The sequence below is a fragment of the Alternaria alternata genome (assembly GCF_001642055.1).
Source record: "Alternaria alternata strain SRC1lrK2f unplaced genomic scaffold CC77scaffold_40, whole genome shotgun sequence".
NCBI lineage: Eukaryota > Fungi > Ascomycota > Dothideomycetes > Pleosporales > Pleosporaceae > Alternaria > Alternaria alternata.
In genome coordinates, this window is record NW_017306229.1 from 21,765 (window position 1) to 40,250 (window position 18,486).

The window sequence follows — 18,486 nt, forward strand, 5'->3', positions numbered from 1 at the left end:
CAGTTTTGTGCACTGGTAGAGATAAGATGGGGTCGCTATGGCTTACATCTGGACTCTGGAATGCAGATCATGACTCTGGCCTAGAGGGTAGATTTCATCAGAACACGTACAACATTTAACAAAGACTCAGTACACAAAGCATACGTTCTCTCGCCTCTTGAATAGAACCTCGGCTCTTGAGCAGAGCGCGGGGTATAACCTCATCTCGACCCGGCATTACCGACTCCTTTATATCTTTGCCGTATTGAACGCCTTCCTGTCAGAGCTCAGTCTGCGTCGCTTCCCTATAGGCAACATGGCGCAACCATTTGATCATCCACCTGTGGTCCTCTTTGGCTACGATTCTAGCCCATTCACAAACAAAGTCAGACTAGCACTACGCATCAAGCAGATACCATTCTGTAAGCCTTCTCCCTGCTCGTGACGATCGAAGCACGTAGATCTCGTGACTAATCACTGGTCCCGAAGCATATGTCACGGTCCCATCGATGCTACCCAGACCCCTCATAACATCAACATTCGGCCTCCAGTACCGCAAGATACCCATCCTCGCTATCGGCAGGGAGATCTACTGCGACACCTCGCTCATCATCGAGGCACTAGAGCACTTTTTCCCAGTGGACAAAGGTTGGGCTGCCGTGTATCCGCCGATCGAGGGTGTAAGCGGATGGGCGTATCGTGGGCTCGTAAGAGGATTCGCGAGCTTTTGGACTGACAAACCGCTGTTTCGGACGACTACCGGATTTATACCTTCTTCTGTCTGGGCATCAGACTTTGGTAAAGATCGCGCTCAGCTCATTGGACATCCGCTTTCGCCTGAGAAGCTGCAGTCTAAGATACCAATTCATCTTTCCAATTTAGATTTGCACTTCTCCATGTTGGAACCTATGTTTGGGTCGGGTACTTGGGCCATGCCGACAAGGACGCCTTCGCTCGCTGACATCAGTCTGTACTATCAGTTGAGGTGGGGTATTGATATCGCTGCTGGGAAGGGTATCAATAATCTAAGTGGTGGTGGTACGCATGATACAAATGATGATGTTGTGGGACAAGTATTCAACAAGAAGAGGTATCCAAGCTTGGTGAAGTGGTTCGATGCATTCGAAGCGTACATCGGCGCTTTGCCGGATCTACAAACAACAGTTCCCGGAGAGGACACTCGGTGGAAAGACGCGCTGAGACGAACAACTTTATTACGCGATGCAGATCTGCTCGTTCCTACGGTGGTGGGACAGCATATCGCCCTTGATACTTCAAGAGGGTTGGTCCCAGGAGTGAGTGTAAGCATTGTGCCTGATGACACCGGGCGTGATAATCCTACGATGGGTACGTTGGTCAAGATTGGAAGCGAGGAGGTGGTCATCAAGCCGGACGAGATGGGTGAGCTAGATGTCAGAATTCATTTTCCCAGGTTGGGTTTTGTTGTGAAGGCAACAGGCGGAAGCAAATTGTAGTGCTATTGAAGCTAGAAGTATATGGATGCTTATAGCCTTTATGCGATCACTATACCTTGACCTTGTGCTTCTATTCTGCCAAAAGCTCCGGAAAATTCACTGGCAGACCGAGCAACTACCACTTCTTCGCCTGTTTCAGCGTAGAAACCAGCCGCAGCGTACCGTAGACTAGGCGAGCCATGCGAGTGCACGACGCCGAACGCGAAATCTGCGTGACCTGGATCTGGCTGTAGGACCTCACCATTCACCCAATGCTCGTCTTTTACTTCGAATGCAACCACATCGTCTTCGCTACGCGACTCTCGCAGATAAGCTGAACTGAGGAACGAGATATCCGCAGCCAACGGATTGAACCACCCAACAAGCCTCTTGCCGCATAGGGCAGCCATAACTACACCGCTGGTGCTTTCCCCACTCAATGCCATGCTCATATATGGATACACTGCCCAATCATGCATTGGGCCAGTTGGTCGGGTGAGGGTGGCGGCGCGGTCGCACTCGGATGGGCGTTTGAAGTGCATTCCCCCACCTTCGCTGGCCATCAGATCTCCGTCTGCGCTTTCGGCATTTAGATCGACGATTGGAAGGTCAACGACAGCGATCTTCGAGATACTATCAGGATCGTCTGTTGTACGAACAAGAGGTAGCGCCAGTACTGAGATGGGTCCGAGAACACCGACTAATCGAGGAAGTGGTGACATGGTACTGAAGATCTTGCGACGACCGTTATACATCGCAGACAGCACATAAAGCATATGAGCCCGGCTGGCTTTTTGGTCTCTCCTCAAGGATTGACCCAGCTGAGTGCACATAGCCAGAAACGTAGTACTGTGTACACCCCAGATGCCGTGGAAAAAAGCCTCGGGTTCCACTAAATCGAAACATAGAATTGGTCGTAAGAGTTGGTAGTAGAACCCGAAAATGAAAGCTTGATACTTGAAGAACACCGGACGGTATTTCTGATCGGGTTGCACAGCTGCGCCGTCAACTCGAAGCAGGTATTCAAGTGCAACATGGTTCTCGAGCCATCGGGCACTGTCTTCCGGCTCTCCTACCAGAATCCACTCCATCGTCTCGAAAATCTTCTCGGTGTCTGCCGGAAAGCCTTTATCAGCGAGTATGCCAATATGCGAGCCGTACCGTCTGCTGACTCGTGTACCAGAGGAGACTTCAAGGGTATAATATACCTCGCTCGTGGATTCGAATGGCAGCTTCGCTTCGCCAACCAATGCCAGGTGATCAGCGGCATCTGTTCCACGCTTCCAGGCTCCTGACATGGCATCCTCCAATGCACGACCGACCCCCAGGACGTCTATCATCGATTCTGGTCTGTCGCGAGGCCAGGAAATCTGAAGGGGTCTTGAGCCAAGTCCTCTTGGGATTGGACCTGTACAGGAGCTGGATCCTCCGATTATATGGCCTTCGCGGTGATATGTCACACAAGCTTGTCCTTCGTGTGTAGGGTGTCCACCGGTGCACAGATCAAGCTTGACCTTCTCCCAGGCCTCAGCAATGGAGAAGGTGATGGGAGACATAACGCTAAATACTGTCGAATCTCCCCTGAGAAGCCAAACAAGAAAGTTTTGCGCATCTGCCATTTCTGCTTCGTTCAACTGAGGGATAGCCTGTATCGGGTGCTGATTGAGCACGCCATTGGACAGGCTCTTGTGCATCTCATTTTTGATCGAGGACGCTATGTTTCTAGCACACCCGAAAGATCTCCACGACTCAACATTCTTCTTGATGGTTATTCTTAACGCAGGTACGATGTCATCTTCGCGAGCCAAAACCTCAACAAAGACTCGAATGAGTAGTTCCTGTATGACGCTTGATGGTAAGCACCCGTCTAAGGCGGAAACAATTGCGACCATGATCCATGTGAATCTGTCCACCCCACCACTAGTATCTTCTTTCTTTTTCCTATGATTCGTCTTCAGTAATGGCGATTCAGGCGGCGGACTTTCCACGATATTGCCTTTTTTCTTCGTGCCGCGGTGAACGAATTGTACTTGAGGCCATCTCTTCTCCATTTCAACTGCGTCTACGAGGCCACGCCGTCTGAATAGGGCCTCCCGGTCCTCATTAAGGACTTCAAATAGGTCATTGTCGTTTTGTCCTGCTCGAACGAAATTGCCGAACTTTTTGCCCAAGTCAACACACAAGGCTATGTCTGAAATCGATAGGCCTAGCTGGAGAAGGCCGCCGGTGCCTGCGATGATCGAGAGCGCCATAATTGTTTGCGTTGAGGAAGTCATCTCGGTAATGTCTGGATTTCGATTCTATGACACAAGACACTAAGGCTCACTAGGCTCCACGACAGGCTCACACGTAAAGCATAGGTGATGTCTCAAAAGGATGGTGACAGCGGATGTGGGGATGACCAAGGCTAGCGAGCCTGCTGCGTTGCGTCACCGGTGAGCCAAACCGCTGGTATAGAGTGATTGGTGGTAGTCTGACAGCCACGGATGCGGCATGATCCTGCGTAGTGAAGCTTAACCAGGCCGACTCATTGGCCCAATGTACGTTGCGAGGACAGCACGACCTTCCAATCGCCCCTAACGCTCATCGATTTCACCAAAGTTCGTTAAGCATTGTGACTTACTTCTTCAAACGTGAATTCGAACACAGGTCAGCTCCAACAACCAGAAAGGGTGGTCATGAACGCTATCGGGTACTTCGCCTATGTGTTAACAACAAGAACCTTCAGCGCAAGTCGCCAATCGAACTACACGTAGATACATTTGCGCCTGACGTGTGGCGAATCCTACCAAGTGATTAGAGCCACAAGGCTGCGTGGCATGCAGCCTCTACGCGTTGGTACACACGCAGCGATCTCGACGCTGGTAGGCCTCATGATCCAAGGCCGTACTCCGAGTAACAATCAATCAGTAAGAGCCGTGACAAAGCGTGTCTGAATGTCTACGTGAGCCCGCTGGTGTGGCAAGCAAGAGATGTGGTTTGAGTAAAGACGGATTAGCGTAATCGCGAAACCGTATGCACGTGGTAAAAACGCGCTAGGCCTGGCGCACGGACAAGATACCCATTACATCCCGCATGCCGAACATCCCAGCGCTCCTAGCCATATCCATCTTCTTGAAGATAGTCAAGATGCGGGACGGGTAAAATGCAGACTGATGGGCCTCCCGCGGGCACGGCCATGCCGTCTCTCCCCCCGACGATGATGCCAGCTTGGTTTCCTTTCTGAAAGCACCCAATCTCCTATCAAGGTGCCGACTAAAGCAATGGCTACAAACGGGAATAAGGACCTCCACATCCTGATCGTAGGAGCTGGAACAAGCGGATTGCTCATCGCACAGGGTTTGAAGAAGGTATATGATTCAGTCGCAAAACCATCCAACGCCCAAATCGCTAATACCATCACTTAGGCAAACATATCTTTCTCGATCTTTGAAACCGAGACCTCGACGACGTACCAGACGCGCCCACGAGAATGGGGCATGACACTGCATTGGGGGAGCTCCCACATCGCTTCATGCCTGCCAATTGAACTCGCAAACCGCATCCACGAAGCCTTCGCCGACCCAACCCAGGACCAAGCCTCCGCCACAGGCTTATCGGTGTTCAACGGTGAGACGGGCGAGCGCATATTCGAAATCGCAGCGGACAAGCCTTGTCGCGTTAGCCGTAGGAAGATGCGTAACTTGTTCAGCGAGGGCTTAGACGTGCAATACGGGAAGAAGTTCGCTAGTGCAGTGGTTGATGACGATGACAAGGTGAGGGTGACATTCGAAGACGGCAGTACAGCCACTGGCCATGTGCTGGTAGGTTGCGATGGCGCAAAGTCGCGAGTTCGCGAAGCCATTGTCGGTACAGAAGCAGCAAAACTCACCAATGCATCTGTCAGCATGTTCAACTTCCCCTACAAATTCGATGCCGACCTCGCCAAGCGCATACGAGACATGAATCCCCTCTTCATTACAAGCATACACCCAAGTCACGGCACCATGTTCTGGCTATCCATACAAGACGTCCCTGACCCCTCCGACCCTGCAACATGGACATTCCAGGTCCTGCAATCGTGGCTGGACTCTAGTGTGCCAGATGATGTGGATCTGTCCACCCTTGAAGGACGCATGTCGCTCTTCAAGAGGCGCACAGAAGAATATGCGGAGCCTTGGCGATCTGCTGGCCGAGCTGTTGACCCTGCTACCGTGCTTCCACTTGACAAAGGCACGTTCTGGGAGAAGGCTGCCAGATGGGACAACAAGGGTGGAAGGATGACACTGTGTGGTGATGCCGCGCATCCTATGACGCCGCATAGAGGACAAGGTCTCAACAACGCGTTGCAAGATGCTGCTAATTTCGTCGCTGCTATGCGTAAAGTTCATGGCTCTCCTGAGCAAGGACAGATTCTCAAACAAGCTGTTGATGAGTATGATGCTGAAGTCCTGGAGCGGGGTGTGTTAGAGATGAACATCTCGCTCAAACAGACACTGTTCATCCACGACTGGGATACGTTGATGCAGAGTCCGATGGTGAAGATGGGTTTGCGTCAGGCAGAGAAGGGCACTCAAAGCACGTCTTAGTACGTAGATGGAGCAATTGTTCCATCACAGCATTCAGATATCCCTAGATAACTCTAAATACAGGATATTCATCTCCCACTTCCAGCGGAATCTTGTTATAATATGCTTGACTCGCCTCTGCCTCTGGTTCTAACAGCGCAAAAGCATACCCAGCATTCTTCTGCTTAGTGTCAACCCAGTAGCCTCCAGCGGGTATCGTAACCTCCCGCTGTGTCGCATTAGTCGTTACTGTAGTACCCGCGATGCCCTCGAACTTTGTTTCAGCCAGCTCAGCCGACGTCACCACCAGCGCTTCAACACTGCCGGTGAACTCTTCTTGGAGGACATCGACGGTAACGCCGAGTATGCGGAGACGTTCCGCTACATCTGTCCATGCGCGCGAGAAGACATAGGCTTTTGGCCGAGGTCGGAACAGAGTGACAAGGTAGGGATCACTGTTTCTAGAGCGGACGGGCACGTTGACGAGGGAACCGTTCGACGCGTCGATGAAGGGAACTGTCTTGTTTGTGACACGCTGTTTGTACGCAACAACAATGTCGTCTCTACTCTCGATGAAGGCTTTACGTCCTGCCTCAACTTTGCTGTACACGCTATCGTGTTCATCAACCGCTTTGTTAAGGATGGTCTCTAGGACGATGAGGTGGGAAGCTACACGTCGCTGGAAATGCTGATCAGCGATAGCAATACCACGCGTCTCCACCAGGAATGTAAGGGCCTGGTAGTTGCCAGCACCTTTGTGGTTTGCCGCTGGAGTCGCATCAGGCTCTTCTATAGTGATCGTTCCATTGGCTACGCTGGTCGTAAAGTATGGGAATATCCGGAGGTCGTGGCTTTCAGCAACTGAGAAGATGTCGTCTACAAATTCCTGGTTTAACGCTCGAATATCGGGATGAACGTTCTGATTCTTGTTGGCTGAGACTAGGAGATCTTGTGCGCGGATGTATTTTTGAGCTACCGGGTCGCCACCTGTGTATTCGTGGTCGTCTATGAAGATGTGAGGGTCGAACTCGGACTGTAGCTTTCTGATAGCTCGGGTTTGCTGTCTCTCAAGCACAGCGTGATCGCGATTGGGATCGTAGTTGGAGGCCAGCTGTCGCTGCAGATATTCCACGCCATCCGCATTGTAGCGTGGAAGAATCACAAGATCAATCTTTTCGAGGACTTTCGCGCTCCATTGTGAGTCATGCGCGAGTCTCCCTAATAGTGCTAGCACGCCTTCATCGCCTGCTGGCTCGTTTCCGTGCTGGCCCCCTTGGATCCAAATACGTAGCTTGTTGGTGCTGTTCTTGCCACTCGTTAATGTAACGTACGGTATTCTGCGGCCCTCCTCGGATTCTAGTCCACTCTTGTAGGTGATCCAGCCGTTACGCTGGGCAATGCCCTTCACAAAACTTTCTGCAGAACGTCAGCAAATCTGTAGCTTTTGACGTACAACAACATACCCAAGTCTTGCTGTGGAGTTGGTCCGGAAGTTCCGTTTGCGAACGTAGCTGGTACGTTGTTTGGGCTCACGAAAGCTGGCGATAGTAGCTGAACGCCTTCTACATTGGGAAAGTTGGCTGCCACTTGTGGTGCATCGATCACGACAGGTCTTATGTTGCTGGCATATCGGTCCGCAATAACCGTCGTTGCTTGAACTGTAAGTAAGCCTAATGTAGATCTGGATGGGATTCGCATGGCGATCGATGTGCTCTCAGTCGACGGAATCTGGTGTGGAGGCTATCTGGCGGGATATTTAAGAAGAGCCGCGAAATGCATCACTGGCAAAAGCTCAAGCGACGTTCGTATATACATCTACTCCGGATCCCTGTCATGATAGTCGTGATATGTATACCCAAGCACGTTATCGGTCGTAATGGTTGAGCCGGATACCTACATCCTTCGCAGGCATGTTGATGTCTATCAGGGTGCTAGAGTCTTGGTACTCCAATGAGCTTCCTTTTGTGGTATAACTTCGACGTGATGTGAGTGGAGACGAACGGCAATCAAGAGGGTGGACTGGGGAGGACGTTGTCGCTTTCCTCCGCTCCCGAGAGCGGAAGGGGCTTGGCAGATGGCGTCATACACGTGGTACATTGCTAGCGGTTGCAGCATTCACCATTCGCACTGCTCTTATACTGACTTCGTCAAATAGCCAGGTAGAAGCTGCTGACTACTGGCCGAAGATTTGCAATGCTTGCACGAATATGTGGTAGTTTCCGGCTACAAGTGAGGTCTGGCCGCATCAGCTTTATGATTTGTAAACGGTAACGACTATGTAGGGACGAAGGAATGACACTCGATATCTGGAAGCGAGAACAATAATTTTCCAGATCTTAGAGACAGCTCATATCCCAGTCACCCTGTTACCACACCTATCCATCTCAAGCAGCGGCAAAGAGGGCGAGGAGAACAATTTCTCTATGCTCATGAGTTAGCCTGAAGGCCATCTAGAGGGAACGTTGCTCTACTGTTCCGACAGAAACATGAAAGACATCAATATAGGTGGAAGTGAAAACTGCACACCGCTATTTCCAACTCAAAGGAAAACATATAACCCGCCCGTCACCAAGCTCATTATCTCCCACCTACCGATCCGGCACAGGCGGCGTCCCCAGCTCATTCACAAACATCCCACTCCTTTCTACCTCCCTCACCCACTGCGCCCAAGGCTTGAACACAATCCACCGGTTCATCTCATTCGTCGCCTTCCTCTCCTGGCCACTCAAATACTTGACCCCTTCATCCCCACTACCACCTCTCCCCACATTCGCCAACAACAATGCTTTCGTCTGCACCCTAGCATTACTCGCTGCATAATACGCAAAATCAGTAACCTGTTCCACGCTTTCCCCTGTTGTAACGAAGCCATGTCCCCGCTGCAGGACCGTTGTATGCAAAGGAGATGTAGGCCTTGTTTCATTAACGCCGAAGTTCTCTGCTAAAGCGGCGCCTAGCCGCGGACTGTTTACCAACATATCTCTCGGGTCCCCCTCTTCGTACACCGTTTCAATGTCGAAGTTCGGCACGCTCTCACCAAGAAAGCCGGCCATATGGTACACTGGCTCGAATGATGTATCGATAACAGTGTATGGAAGGACATCCTCGGAGTGACTGTGCACAACGGCGTTGACATCCGGATAACGTTTCAAAATCTCGCTATGGATGTAGCGTTCTGCGTAGCCGCCGACTGTGCCGTTGACGGGTGTGCCATCTGAGATGAGGTATTCGCCTATGTCGGCGGGGCTGGACACTGTTGCTGGACCGATTTGCAGCGCGATGAAGAATGTTGTATTGGTGTTTGGATTACGAACGCTGACGTGGCCAAAGGGATCGAGGACGTTGTGGTAAGAGAGGATGTGGTTCGCTGTTATGAGCGAGGAGAGTAGGGCTGTGATGTTGACCATTGTGGCTGAAACTTGGGCTGGTTCTAGATCTCAAACCAAGATTGCAAAGCTCGCCGGGAGGGAGAGAGTGTTGGGTCGAGCTACACGATGGGCCGAAGAACTGTAAAAAGAAAGAAATGCAAGGATTTGGATGTAAAAGCAACCTGCGGGTGAGCATCATAGCTACGAAAGCGTACAGCGAGGATCTCCGGACCATGGGCCGTAGCGCGGTCTTAGTTTCAGCTTACGATCAGTTTTGCAGACGGGCTACCGAGACTTGGTTGGTGTGCATGCGCCACGATAAAGCTTAGCTAATGAGCACAACTGTATTATTACAATGTGTCTGTTAGGATAAAACACTACTTTACAAGGCCATGAGGTCGTAAGCGCCAAGAACGTCAAGAGATTTCGGATGGTAACAATGGTATATAGCGAAGCACCCAAGTTGTGCTGGAGGGGAGTCGGATCATGGTATCGGCCGCGTCTCGCGAGAACGTGCCCAGACGGTGTAGAAGATGGGAGACGTAATGGTCGATGTTGTGCAACGCCAATCTCAGTTGCCAAAGGCCTATCACCGGCCGCCGTTCATAGCGCCCTGGTTGAACTCACTCGTTCCATGGCCAGATTGGTTCGAAAAGTCTGGAAGAACGCCGTTCATACTGATCCCGTCCTCGTACCCCGAGAATCCACCAGTCATGTCTGCCCAGTCCCACTCCAGCGTCATTGGCATTTTCCAGAGATCTTGTGGAACGTTGTTGAAGGTCTGGTCGAACTGGCCCATGCCCGCCATGGCGTTGATGTTGGAGCTGATGCCGTTCACATCACCACCAGTGGTCATTGGTAAACTTTGTGATTGTTGGAGCATCTGGGCGGTGATACCTGGTGAGCCATATTGGCTCATCTGGATATTGGGCTGTAAGGAGTCGTGTGTGAAGTTTGGTGAGAAGGGGAATGGCTGCGCATGTTAGCATTGACCTCAGCATCACAGTGGTAGAGCCTACCTCGTTGAACCCCTGGAAGTCCGGATTGAAGATCATGCCTTCTGATTGATTATTGTTCTGTGGAGTAGTGGCCTGCTGAGGTGACGAGTGTGCGTTACGACCCGTCGAGAGCAGCTCGGCCGCTGTTGCTTCGATTTGTGCGTCTTGCTCGCTGTCGCCTTGCTTCCTCTTCCGTCGCGACGCGTGTTCGCGATCGGCTTTTTCTAGCACAATAGTAGCAATGCGCTCGAATTCAGCACACACTGTGCACATGCGCTTGACACTGCCGCTTCCCTGGTCGTCATTGAGCATGTTCAGGAAGTTGACGACCAGCTTCATAAGCTTGAGATCCGATCGTGATCGCGTATCCTGTGGGTTTTGTAAGATGTTGGCAAAGAGCGTAACTAATGCAGTGACTGGGAAGTAAATCACTAGCCAGACACAAGATAAATCGCCTTTCGGTATGTACTTCAGGAGATGTATCGAGGCTCGGGCGGCCTGAACACACAGTTGGGCGGACATGAAGACTCTCGGGTTGAGAGGTCGAGCATTCAGTCCTTGTATCGCAAAGTTGGACAATCGACTAGTCCAGTATCCGTGATGTACACTCATACGGTGGATGGTGGTTAAACAGTTGTAATAGCCAAGATGCAGTACTGCGACTTGGAGAATGAGCGGGGTATGTGATGCCTTGATGTCATGCTCTGGCCGGAACTCTAGTGGTATGTCGTCCTTCCATGCTTCTAGCTCTTTGTCCAGCTCGCCAATGGTATTTAGCAGTTCCCCGTCGGTCTGTTTAGATGCCTTTACGGAATAGAGACCCTTGTAAACTTTGCTTTGAATCACGGAGAAGGTGCACATGAGACGGAATAGGTTCATAGTGCCCTTTCCGTCAGCCAGCGGAATGTTCCCGATGTTGTCTGGTGGAGTGTCGCTAGGCAATTCGACATTCATGTCGTCGTCGTCCTGTACAGGTGGTCTGCCGGATCGCAAGCAGATGCTTGATGGTGTTAGTCTATAGGCAAGCTTAAGAGAGCTACAAAGACTCACTCTTTATCTAACATGTAGGCTATCCAGAAGACACGTCTTCGTTGCTCGACCTCGGCGGAGTTGAGGCTAAAGTTGGCACCTTTCTTATGGAGACCAATGCTGTGTGCAAGCCGCATGGCTGTGGCAACGAAGAAATAGGTAGGTTGTGGGTTCGGCGTTCCTAGAAGGAACAGACCCTGGAAGATGTTAGTTGGGGCAAGGCGAAGCTCTCGTCTCTGATACGCACTATTCCTAGCAAAGCCTGAACGCTAAGGAGATCTGTATTGCGCATGGTAAGCTCTACCATGACACTCATGGCATTCTTCAGGTATTGCCACGCCTTTTCGTCTTCTTCTGCTGGAACCAGGTTGCTCATGACGCGCAGTCGGTGTGCGAAAGCCAGGGCGACGTTCAAGCTGGCCCACCACCCGGATCCTTCATAGGGGTCTTTCGAGTAGTGCTTGTCTACGAGATGCATGAAAGTTGGTTCGTGGAACAGCGGAAACATGCAGTTGAAGTTTTCGAAGTAGTCCTTGAGTAGTGACAGGGCCTCGTGCTTGGGCGGCAATTGTTTGTAGACTCTACGCTTGAAGATGTCCTGGAACACGTCGGGTCGCCATTGGATCCACTTGTTGTCCTCGACGGCGGCTGTAGAGATCATGTCGCGGAAAGAGTTGTCCCCAGTCTTTTCATTCACCCATTGTATACCCTTGGGCGAGAAGATGGAGAAACCTGACGATGAGCCTGAAAAGGTTAGCGCATAGAAACAACAAGTACGGGAAGCATACCGATATATCTGGTCTCTCCGCAGTTGTTCGTCACCAAAGAGCACATCATCTCGGCGAGCGCATCCTCTTCCTTGTCTTTTGGGTTTTCGGTGTGCTCCTCTGGCTCTGGTGAGGCGGTACCGCTCCTCGGGCTGGGGAGAGCTGGTTGTGCTGGTGTGCCGTTGGCAGTGGATTGGCCGGTCGGGGGTGCCATTGATTCTCGCCTTTCACCGATGCTGGCCCTGGGTGTGGCCGATCGCCCAGCTCTTGCTTCGAGTCGTCTCTCCAGTGTGGCCAGATCGGTGCTGCCGTCGTCGTCTTCGGGGAGGACGCCGGAGAGGCGCATCAGGGACTCCATGCGCGCAAGTCGGTTCTCGAGACCTTCGATGTACTTGGCGCTATGCATGGTCAGCTTCATGTGCGCGTGGTCATGGTGATGGTGATTCCTACCCCTTGGGCGGTTGCCTCTTCTTCTCGACCTGTGTGAAGATGCATTCCGTCTTGTAGTTCTGGCAGTGTGTGCACGACGGCATCTTGCCGTCGCACTTGATCTTCTTTTTCCGGCACATGTCGCAAGCCTGCATCTGTCAGCATGGCACTATGCTACTCGCCGCCCGCAGTGTGTACCCTTGCAATGCGCCGCCGCTTGGGGTCGCTGCCATCGTTGTCGTCGTGCATGTCGTCGTGGGCGAACATGTTGCCCGGGGGCATCTGCGACGGGTCGTAGCTGCCGCTTCCGAACAGACGCGGTGGTGGAGGGTTCATCATGGGCGGGCCGGCCCCGTAGAAGCCGTTGTTGGCGGGATTCATGGCGTATTAGGTGTTGCTCTCGCGAGGTCGTCAGTCGTCAAAGTCCTAGGGCAATTGGGCCCTGGCGGATATCCGGGGGTTCGCGTTGTTTTGTGAGGGCGGCTATGGTTCGGGCTGTGCGGAGGGGTCTGGCGGAGCGTCTAGTGCTCAGGGAGATGAAACGCTGCCGAGGGTCACATCTACAGGGCCCTGAGGATGGCTGTCGCAGACTCGCCGACTATCGATGAGGCAGAAGCTTGTTGCAGACGACCAAGACCAGCCCAATGCGGGAGCGTCGTGTGGCGTCGTCTTGTCGTGACGACGGTTACTTGTCTGGGCACAGCGTTGACAGGGACAAAAGACACGCCCAGGCAACTTTCCTTCTCCGCGTCTACTACAATATAGTGCTGTCAGACTGCAACGCCGCGTCGTCCGTAGTTCGCGCGTCCAGCCTTAGTCAGACACGAGCCACGCACCTGAGGCTGAAAGCGGAATAGCAGAGATGACGTTGTGATATTGCTTCTGTCCCACGCGGTCGCCAGCGCCAACTTTCGAAGCACAGATGCACACTCTTAGCCTTGACTCTTCACTTCTACATCTCTTTGACAACTCACGCGCTACGCCGTAAGCGCCTCCTCCAAGAATAGTACGTCAGCATTCCTTACATGCTTTTCCCCAACCCTCCAGCTTACACAACGGTCGCGTACCTGTCGGTTGTGCCGGGATGCGCTATGGGCACACCGCTACCAAAAGACACGTGCCGAGCGGTAGCCACATCGAGGAAGCCGTCAACGTTGCCTACCCTCGTGCTGCGCCACCACACCCGTTGCATCGTCGCATCTTCACCCCTCCTGACATTACTACCGGGCGGTTACATGCTCAGTACTGACTCGTTCTAGTTTGAGAATCTTTGAGACCTGCAAAAAAAAAACACAGACTCACCATCAGCCATGGCACCAATGACTGCTGAGGAACTTTCAAATCACCCAGAATACCCCCATACTATCTGGGACCTAAAACCAGAAAAGAAAGGCAAAGCCGTTGTAGCCAAGGACAGAGGCGGTCCCCTTAACATCGCTTACGAGATCCATGGTCATGGCGACAGACACCTCGTGGTAAGTCGCCCCACTATCGGTATTAATATCTTCTCCAACTTGATGCGCTGCATATCAGGCACCAAAGAAAAGCTTGTCTTTGACTAGGATGCATTTGTAATGTTGTCTTCTACCAATCGTCAGGTAGCGGCACCCTGTCACTGTTTCGTTTCAGTTGCATTGATCGTCTCAACTACGATGTATCGTGTCTCAAGTTGCCGAGTACGCAACGAATACGTACTTTTCTGCATTCAGCCCTTAACCGTTCTCGGCATCTTCCGTCTCTACATTCACGTCAACGTGGCGCTTGTGCTTTGTTACAACAAGAGTCAATAACTGACACTATGTAGTGGGTCATGGGCCTTGGTGGCATGAAATACGCATGGCAGCGTCAGACAAAAGACTTTGGCCACACCAAAGGCGACCAATACTCGTCGTTAGTAACTGACAACCGGGGTATTGGTGACTCCGACAAGCCCACATCAAGATACTCTACATCTGCCATGGCCCAAGACATTGTCGAAGTTCTCGATCATGTCGGCTGGACCGGTGACCGTGAACTACACGTGATTGGTATAAGCATGGGTGGCATGATTGCCCAGGAAATAGTGAGTCCATTCATCTCTCCATCGTCATTCACACAAAATGTACTGGTGGAGTAGTCGTCTTCGGATCGGATGCTATACCTTCCGTCTTTGAACACAAATTCTCTCAAGTGTTGTCGACTAAAGCTTCAAACATTTCTCATACCCAGCATCATCCTGTAATCTCAACGGTACATTGAGCTTCCGCCCCGCTCAACTTTACCCCGCCCCCACCTGTTCGTCAATGCCGCACATATGATCGTCTATGCATGCCGATCATGATGATTGCAGCAAAAAATCCCATTTCGATCAGCTAGAAATTTGTAGAACCTCTAAGCGCTAATAATAGTCTAGGCCATGTTGATACCACAACGGATTTGCACACTCTCGCTCGTATCCACAGCTGCACAATTATTCAGAACAAATGTACGCCCCAACCCTAGCAAACTTTCGCAGATTAGCTAACCCTCGCAGGGCTTCATCGAAAACCTCTGGAACCGAGCCAATCTCTTCATCCCCAAATCTCTCGATGCCCAAATCGAAGGCGTAAAGAAGAACCTCTACACACAGCAATGGCTCGACGCGCCCGACACTCTCGAACCTGTCGTCCAAGCCTTTCCTACAAACGGTGACCGTTTCGCTGCAAACGAAATCTGGAAACGATCACATCCCGAGTACTTTGGTAAGGCTGGATTCATGCTACAAGCTATCGCCGCGGGGTGGCACCACAAGAGCCCGGAGCAACTGCAGCAGATTGCAAAGACTGTAGGCAAGAACAGGATCATGGTTATCCATGGCACCAAGGATCGCATGTTGACTTTCCCATTGGGTGTTGTGCTTTGGAGAGGATTGGAGAGGGGGGAGGGCCCGACCGGAAAGGAGAACTGGTTGGGTATCGAGGAAGAGGAGGATATCTGGCAGGAAGGTGAGGTTGAGAAGCATTTCATCAAGGGGCAGGGGCATGTGTTGCCGGCGGAGATGAGGGAAGACTTTAACGTATGGATTGAGGGATTGGTCGAGAAGGGCATCAAACTTAATGAAGAGCAGGGCCTGTAGAGGATGACTATGATGGCTGTGAAAGGTTCAATGACACGCGTACGTCAGCTCCGATAGATTTAGACTTGGGGGACTGAGAACGCGCACAGCAGTGGCGAGTATCCGCGACGTTCACACAAGCATATTCCAGCGTTTGGTTCTCAGTAACTGAGCATTTGCACCTTATGTCATTCGAATAAATATATACATTTAGAAAGAGTGTCCGTAAGCCCATACACGGAACAATAACCGAAATGTAACGCACACTCATCTCATTCCGATACATTCACCCTAAGCACCAAGCGCCTTGGTAATGTAGTCAGTACCCAGTTTCTGGGTAGGGGCATCGTTGGGGTACTGAAGATGCTGAGCGTTAATACCCGCACCGTGTGTAGTGTCGCATACACCGTCACCCTGACAAATGCGTTAGTAATTTTGTAACATGACATGAACAACAGGATACATACAAAGATGCAAACATCGAGCGTCTTGGCAACCCAGTTGGATGGGATGCCTCCTCCGAGTGCTGCGGAAAGTCCATTGACGTTCTTGGTGGTGGTGCCACCGTTGTTATCCACGTTGCACGCCAATCCAGACTTGTGTGCTGGGTCACCGATGAGGAAGACACCCTTTACAGCGTCGAACTTGGCGCCAGTCAACTGAGACATGGCGTTCACGGTGGCCTGAGCACCCTGAGAGTAGCCCTCAAGGATGAAGCATTCCTTTGGTGAAGAGGCCAGTGTGGTAGTGATCTTGTTGACAATGTCTCGTGTACCCGCGGCACTGTTTTGGGAGAAGTCGGCAGTGTAAACAGTGTTGTAGGTCTTGCCTCCGGAGACAGCAGCGCGGACGCGGGAGTTGATTGTACGGAAACCAGCAGATTCGCCTTGGAGCTCGCCAGTACCGCGGGTGTTGATGATAGTGTATGAGGGGCAAGACGAAGAGGCGGCACGCTTGACTTCCTCTACTGGAGCGGCGGAAGCCAAGGCGAAAAGAGTGGCAGGAACGATGGCTGAGAAACGCATGTTGAAGGTGGTGAAGAAGATGTGTATAGAAGTAGAAGTAGAGCGACTGTATTGAGTTACCGTATTGTCAAGGTGGTGATCATATATATCAACGAGGATCCAGACTCCCTTATATATCCAGTTCACATCTGTTACCATGCCGTGTGGGTAAGGAAAAAGCACTGTCGATATGCCATGTCACCTCGGCAGAGATTCTTAGCGCGTTTCACTGGCCGATCCCCAGGCATCTCTCTATACCTGAAGGGGTAGAACATACATGCGCTCGGAGCACTAGAGATGGTCGTAGGCATCTGTCCCGTAGTCTCTTGATCGACGCCATGCTCAATCGACTGTCACCGTCTTACCCGCATAAACGTTTGGTTCCCTTCAATTTGGAGACCAACAACGGAAAAGGAAGGTATAGGTGGTTTGACTGGAGCTTGCTGTGTCTTCAACGGCATGACGTCGAGGTTATTTGCATCGTACGACGATTCCAGGATACCGATGTTGGTGTGGCGGCGAGAACTTGCGAAACATCGTCATACTCATGGCTTGCTTGAACGCGACTGGGAACATTTCATCCCAGGCTTTTACTCGAAACAGCCATGAAGTGGGGGCGTAGCCTCACACCTCCAATAGCAAGACACGCCGAACTGATCGTGCTGTGGATGGTGACTACAATGGTGCAGATGTTTGGTGCGCCTCACCCGGCGGGCCAATGTCTTGACGACTCAGCAACCTCGTCCGCATCATTCTGTTTTACCCTGTTCGGAATACTTGCCTGCTCGTTGCGGTTCGACAGCATGCCGGAATGGCCAGAATGAGGACGCCAATTGTTGCTCCTTGTCGTCGATCGGCATTGAGCCTCGGCTCTCAAGCACGGCAAATGAACAAGGGTATTCGGCATCGGTGGAGGTACCTGATGTGGATGGTAGATGCGTAGATATGTAAGATGTGAGGTCGGAGATTATCGAAAAAAGCAAGTGCTAACTCCTTGCAGCGCGGAACATGCTGTTGCGACATCAGACAGGTTCGAGAAGGAGTTAAAGATGCATTAAGGGTGCAAGTAGCGGAAGCGGAGAGACAATATGCAGGAGACGGTGGGCAACCTTGGTCGATCTTGCTCTACACAGTATGGTGGCGTTGATCATTGCGGGTCCCGCTGATCCGAGGAACGGTTTAGTGTGGCGCTTAGTAGGCTAAGCATCGTCGAGCCTAGACATCAGCCTGGCATCTTGACTGGGGGGTCGGCAAGGGGTCGTCCGAGTTCAAACTTTATAAACGTCTTGGGAAGTCGACACGCTGTATGCGCTTTGACTAATATTTAGCTCAACAGCTTATTCCCAGAGTAATCCTGCCGCCGTGTAGGTCGCGACTTCGGTGTGCATCGATCAGAGACCAGGGCGATGTCGCATTTGGATGAAAGTCTAAAAGGCGGATAGGGAAGCGACTGAGAAGTGACATAACCTAATGTGACGTCTTTTGCGCTAGGCCGAGTGTCACAGGCGCCTCCAAAACGTGGCCACGTGTGACGCTAACTCCACTCTTCTTCCTCTTCATTTCCAGCTCCAGGAATTCCCTACGCCACCATTTGGGAATAACTCGCCGATTGTTATGCCCGCGGAAGGATTCACGGCCTTTCAGTCACTACAAAACCGGAAGCACATCTTCCCTCTAGACTCTTCCCCTTCTCTACAGCTGTGCTTGCAAGATATCTTAATCGTAATCACACTCTTTTGCAGGTATAGAAGGTATGAACCTAGAAGTCTACGAAAGAATGCTTCATATACGGATGATGGTTTTGAACAGAGAATATTCAAAGTCAATTGTAGCTTAGC

At 51.6% G+C, this 18,486-nt stretch overlaps 8 protein-coding genes across 8 annotated transcripts; 3 read left to right on the forward strand and 5 right to left on the reverse strand.

The window, feature by feature from the left end:
- Positions 1-89: 89 nt before the first annotated feature.
- Positions 90-1,473, forward strand: CC77DRAFT_661145 (hypothetical protein). The gene is made up of 2 exons (XM_018532646.1): positions 90-401; positions 469-1,473. The coding sequence occupies exons 1-2, from the start codon at positions 296-298 to the stop codon at positions 1,452-1,454; spliced, it is 1,092 nt and encodes a 363-aa protein (XP_018379030.1). The 5' UTR covers positions 90-295; the 3' UTR covers positions 1,455-1,473.
- On the reverse strand, positions 1,454-3,709 carry CC77DRAFT_1055456 (hypothetical protein; the record flags this gene model as incomplete). Its single annotated transcript, XM_018527835.1, has 2 exons — positions 1,454-1,584; positions 1,617-3,709. 2 exons carry the CDS (start codon positions 3,707-3,709, stop codon positions 1,551-1,553), a joined length of 2,127 nt encoding a protein of 708 aa, XP_018379031.1. The 3' UTR covers positions 1,454-1,550.
- A 644-nt stretch (positions 3,710-4,353) lies between these two features.
- CC77DRAFT_1045215 (FAD/NAD(P)-binding domain-containing protein) lies at positions 4,354-6,080 on the forward strand. The gene is made up of 2 exons (XM_018527385.1): positions 4,354-4,783; positions 4,841-6,080. The coding sequence occupies exons 1-2, from the start codon at positions 4,697-4,699 to the stop codon at positions 5,999-6,001; spliced, it is 1,248 nt and encodes a 415-aa protein (XP_018379032.1). The 5' UTR covers positions 4,354-4,696; the 3' UTR covers positions 6,002-6,080.
- On the reverse strand, positions 6,023-7,678 carry CC77DRAFT_1045216 (Zn-dependent exopeptidase; the record flags this gene model as incomplete). The annotated part of the gene is made up of 2 exons (XM_018527386.1): positions 6,023-7,396; positions 7,444-7,678. 2 exons carry the CDS (start codon positions 7,676-7,678, stop codon positions 6,045-6,047), a joined length of 1,587 nt encoding a protein of 528 aa, XP_018379033.1. The 3' UTR covers positions 6,023-6,044.
- A 429-nt stretch (positions 7,679-8,107) lies between these two features.
- CC77DRAFT_1026485 (arad-like aldolase/epimerase) lies at positions 8,108-9,727 on the reverse strand. Its single transcript, XM_018526269.1, has one exon. It carries the CDS (start codon positions 9,385-9,387, stop codon positions 8,569-8,571), a length of 819 nt encoding a protein of 272 aa, XP_018379034.1. The 5' UTR covers positions 9,388-9,727; the 3' UTR covers positions 8,108-8,568.
- CC77DRAFT_661231 (hypothetical protein) lies at positions 9,663-13,083 on the reverse strand. The gene is made up of 7 exons (XM_018532647.1): positions 12,770-13,083; positions 12,593-12,720; positions 12,164-12,540; positions 11,623-12,119; positions 11,397-11,572; positions 10,368-11,346; positions 9,663-10,321 (listed from the first exon to the last, which is right to left on the reverse strand). The coding sequence occupies exons 1-7, from the start codon at positions 12,950-12,952 to the stop codon at positions 9,938-9,940; spliced, it is 2,724 nt and encodes a 907-aa protein (XP_018379035.1). The 5' UTR covers positions 12,953-13,083; the 3' UTR covers positions 9,663-9,937.
- Positions 13,084-13,461: 378 nt separating this feature from the next.
- CC77DRAFT_1026487 (alpha/beta-hydrolase) lies at positions 13,462-15,903 on the forward strand. The gene is made up of 5 exons (XM_018526270.1): positions 13,462-13,577; positions 13,831-14,046; positions 14,376-14,633; positions 14,964-15,035; positions 15,084-15,903. The coding sequence occupies exons 2-5, from the start codon at positions 13,891-13,893 to the stop codon at positions 15,663-15,665; spliced, it is 1,068 nt and encodes a 355-aa protein (XP_018379036.1). The 5' UTR covers positions 13,462-13,577; positions 13,831-13,890; the 3' UTR covers positions 15,666-15,903.
- A 32-nt stretch (positions 15,904-15,935) lies between these two features.
- Positions 15,936-16,669, reverse strand: CC77DRAFT_950584 (cutinase; the record flags this gene model as incomplete). The annotated part of the gene is made up of 2 exons (XM_018535329.1): positions 15,936-16,058; positions 16,112-16,669. The coding sequence occupies 2 exons, from the start codon at positions 16,667-16,669 to the stop codon at positions 15,936-15,938; spliced, it is 681 nt and encodes a 226-aa protein (XP_018379037.1).
- Positions 16,670-18,486: the final 1,817 nt, after the last annotated feature.

Excerpts from the sequence above, each read along its gene's own strand:
- CC77DRAFT_661145 (XM_018532646.1), top strand. The coding sequence starts at position 296 with ATGGCGCAACCATTTGATCATCCACCTGTGGTCCTCTTTGGCTACGAT. Across the intron at positions 402-468 it reads CATCAAGCAGATACCATTCT|CATATGTCACGGTCCCATCG; the intron begins GTAAGCCTTCTC and ends CTGGTCCCGAAG.
- CC77DRAFT_1045215 (XM_018527385.1), top strand. The coding sequence starts at position 4,697 with ATGGCTACAAACGGGAATAAGGACCTCCACATCCTGATCGTAGGAGCT. Across the intron at positions 4,784-4,840 it reads TCGCACAGGGTTTGAAGAAG|GCAAACATATCTTTCTCGAT; the intron begins GTATATGATTCA and ends ACCATCACTTAG.
- CC77DRAFT_1026485 (XM_018526269.1), bottom strand. The coding sequence starts at position 9,387 with ATGGTCAACATCACAGCCCTACTCTCCTCGCTCATAACAGCGAACCAC.
- CC77DRAFT_661231 (XM_018532647.1), bottom strand. The coding sequence starts at position 12,952 with ATGAATCCCGCCAACAACGGCTTCTACGGGGCCGGCCCGCCCATGATG. Across the intron at positions 12,721-12,769 it reads AGCGGCGGCGCATTGCAAGG|GCTTGCGACATGTGCCGGAA; the intron begins GTACACACTGCG and ends TGACAGATGCAG. Across the intron at positions 11,573-11,622 it reads TTCAGGCTTTGCTAGGAATA|GGTCTGTTCCTTCTAGGAAC; the intron begins GTGCGTATCAGA and ends AACATCTTCCAG.
- CC77DRAFT_1026487 (XM_018526270.1), top strand. The coding sequence starts at position 13,891 with ATGACTGCTGAGGAACTTTCAAATCACCCAGAATACCCCCATACTATC. Across the intron at positions 14,047-14,375 it reads ATGGCGACAGACACCTCGTG|TGGGTCATGGGCCTTGGTGG; the intron begins GTAAGTCGCCCC and ends GACACTATGTAG. Across the intron at positions 14,634-14,963 it reads GCATGATTGCCCAGGAAATA|GCCATGTTGATACCACAACG; the intron begins GTGAGTCCATTC and ends ATAATAGTCTAG.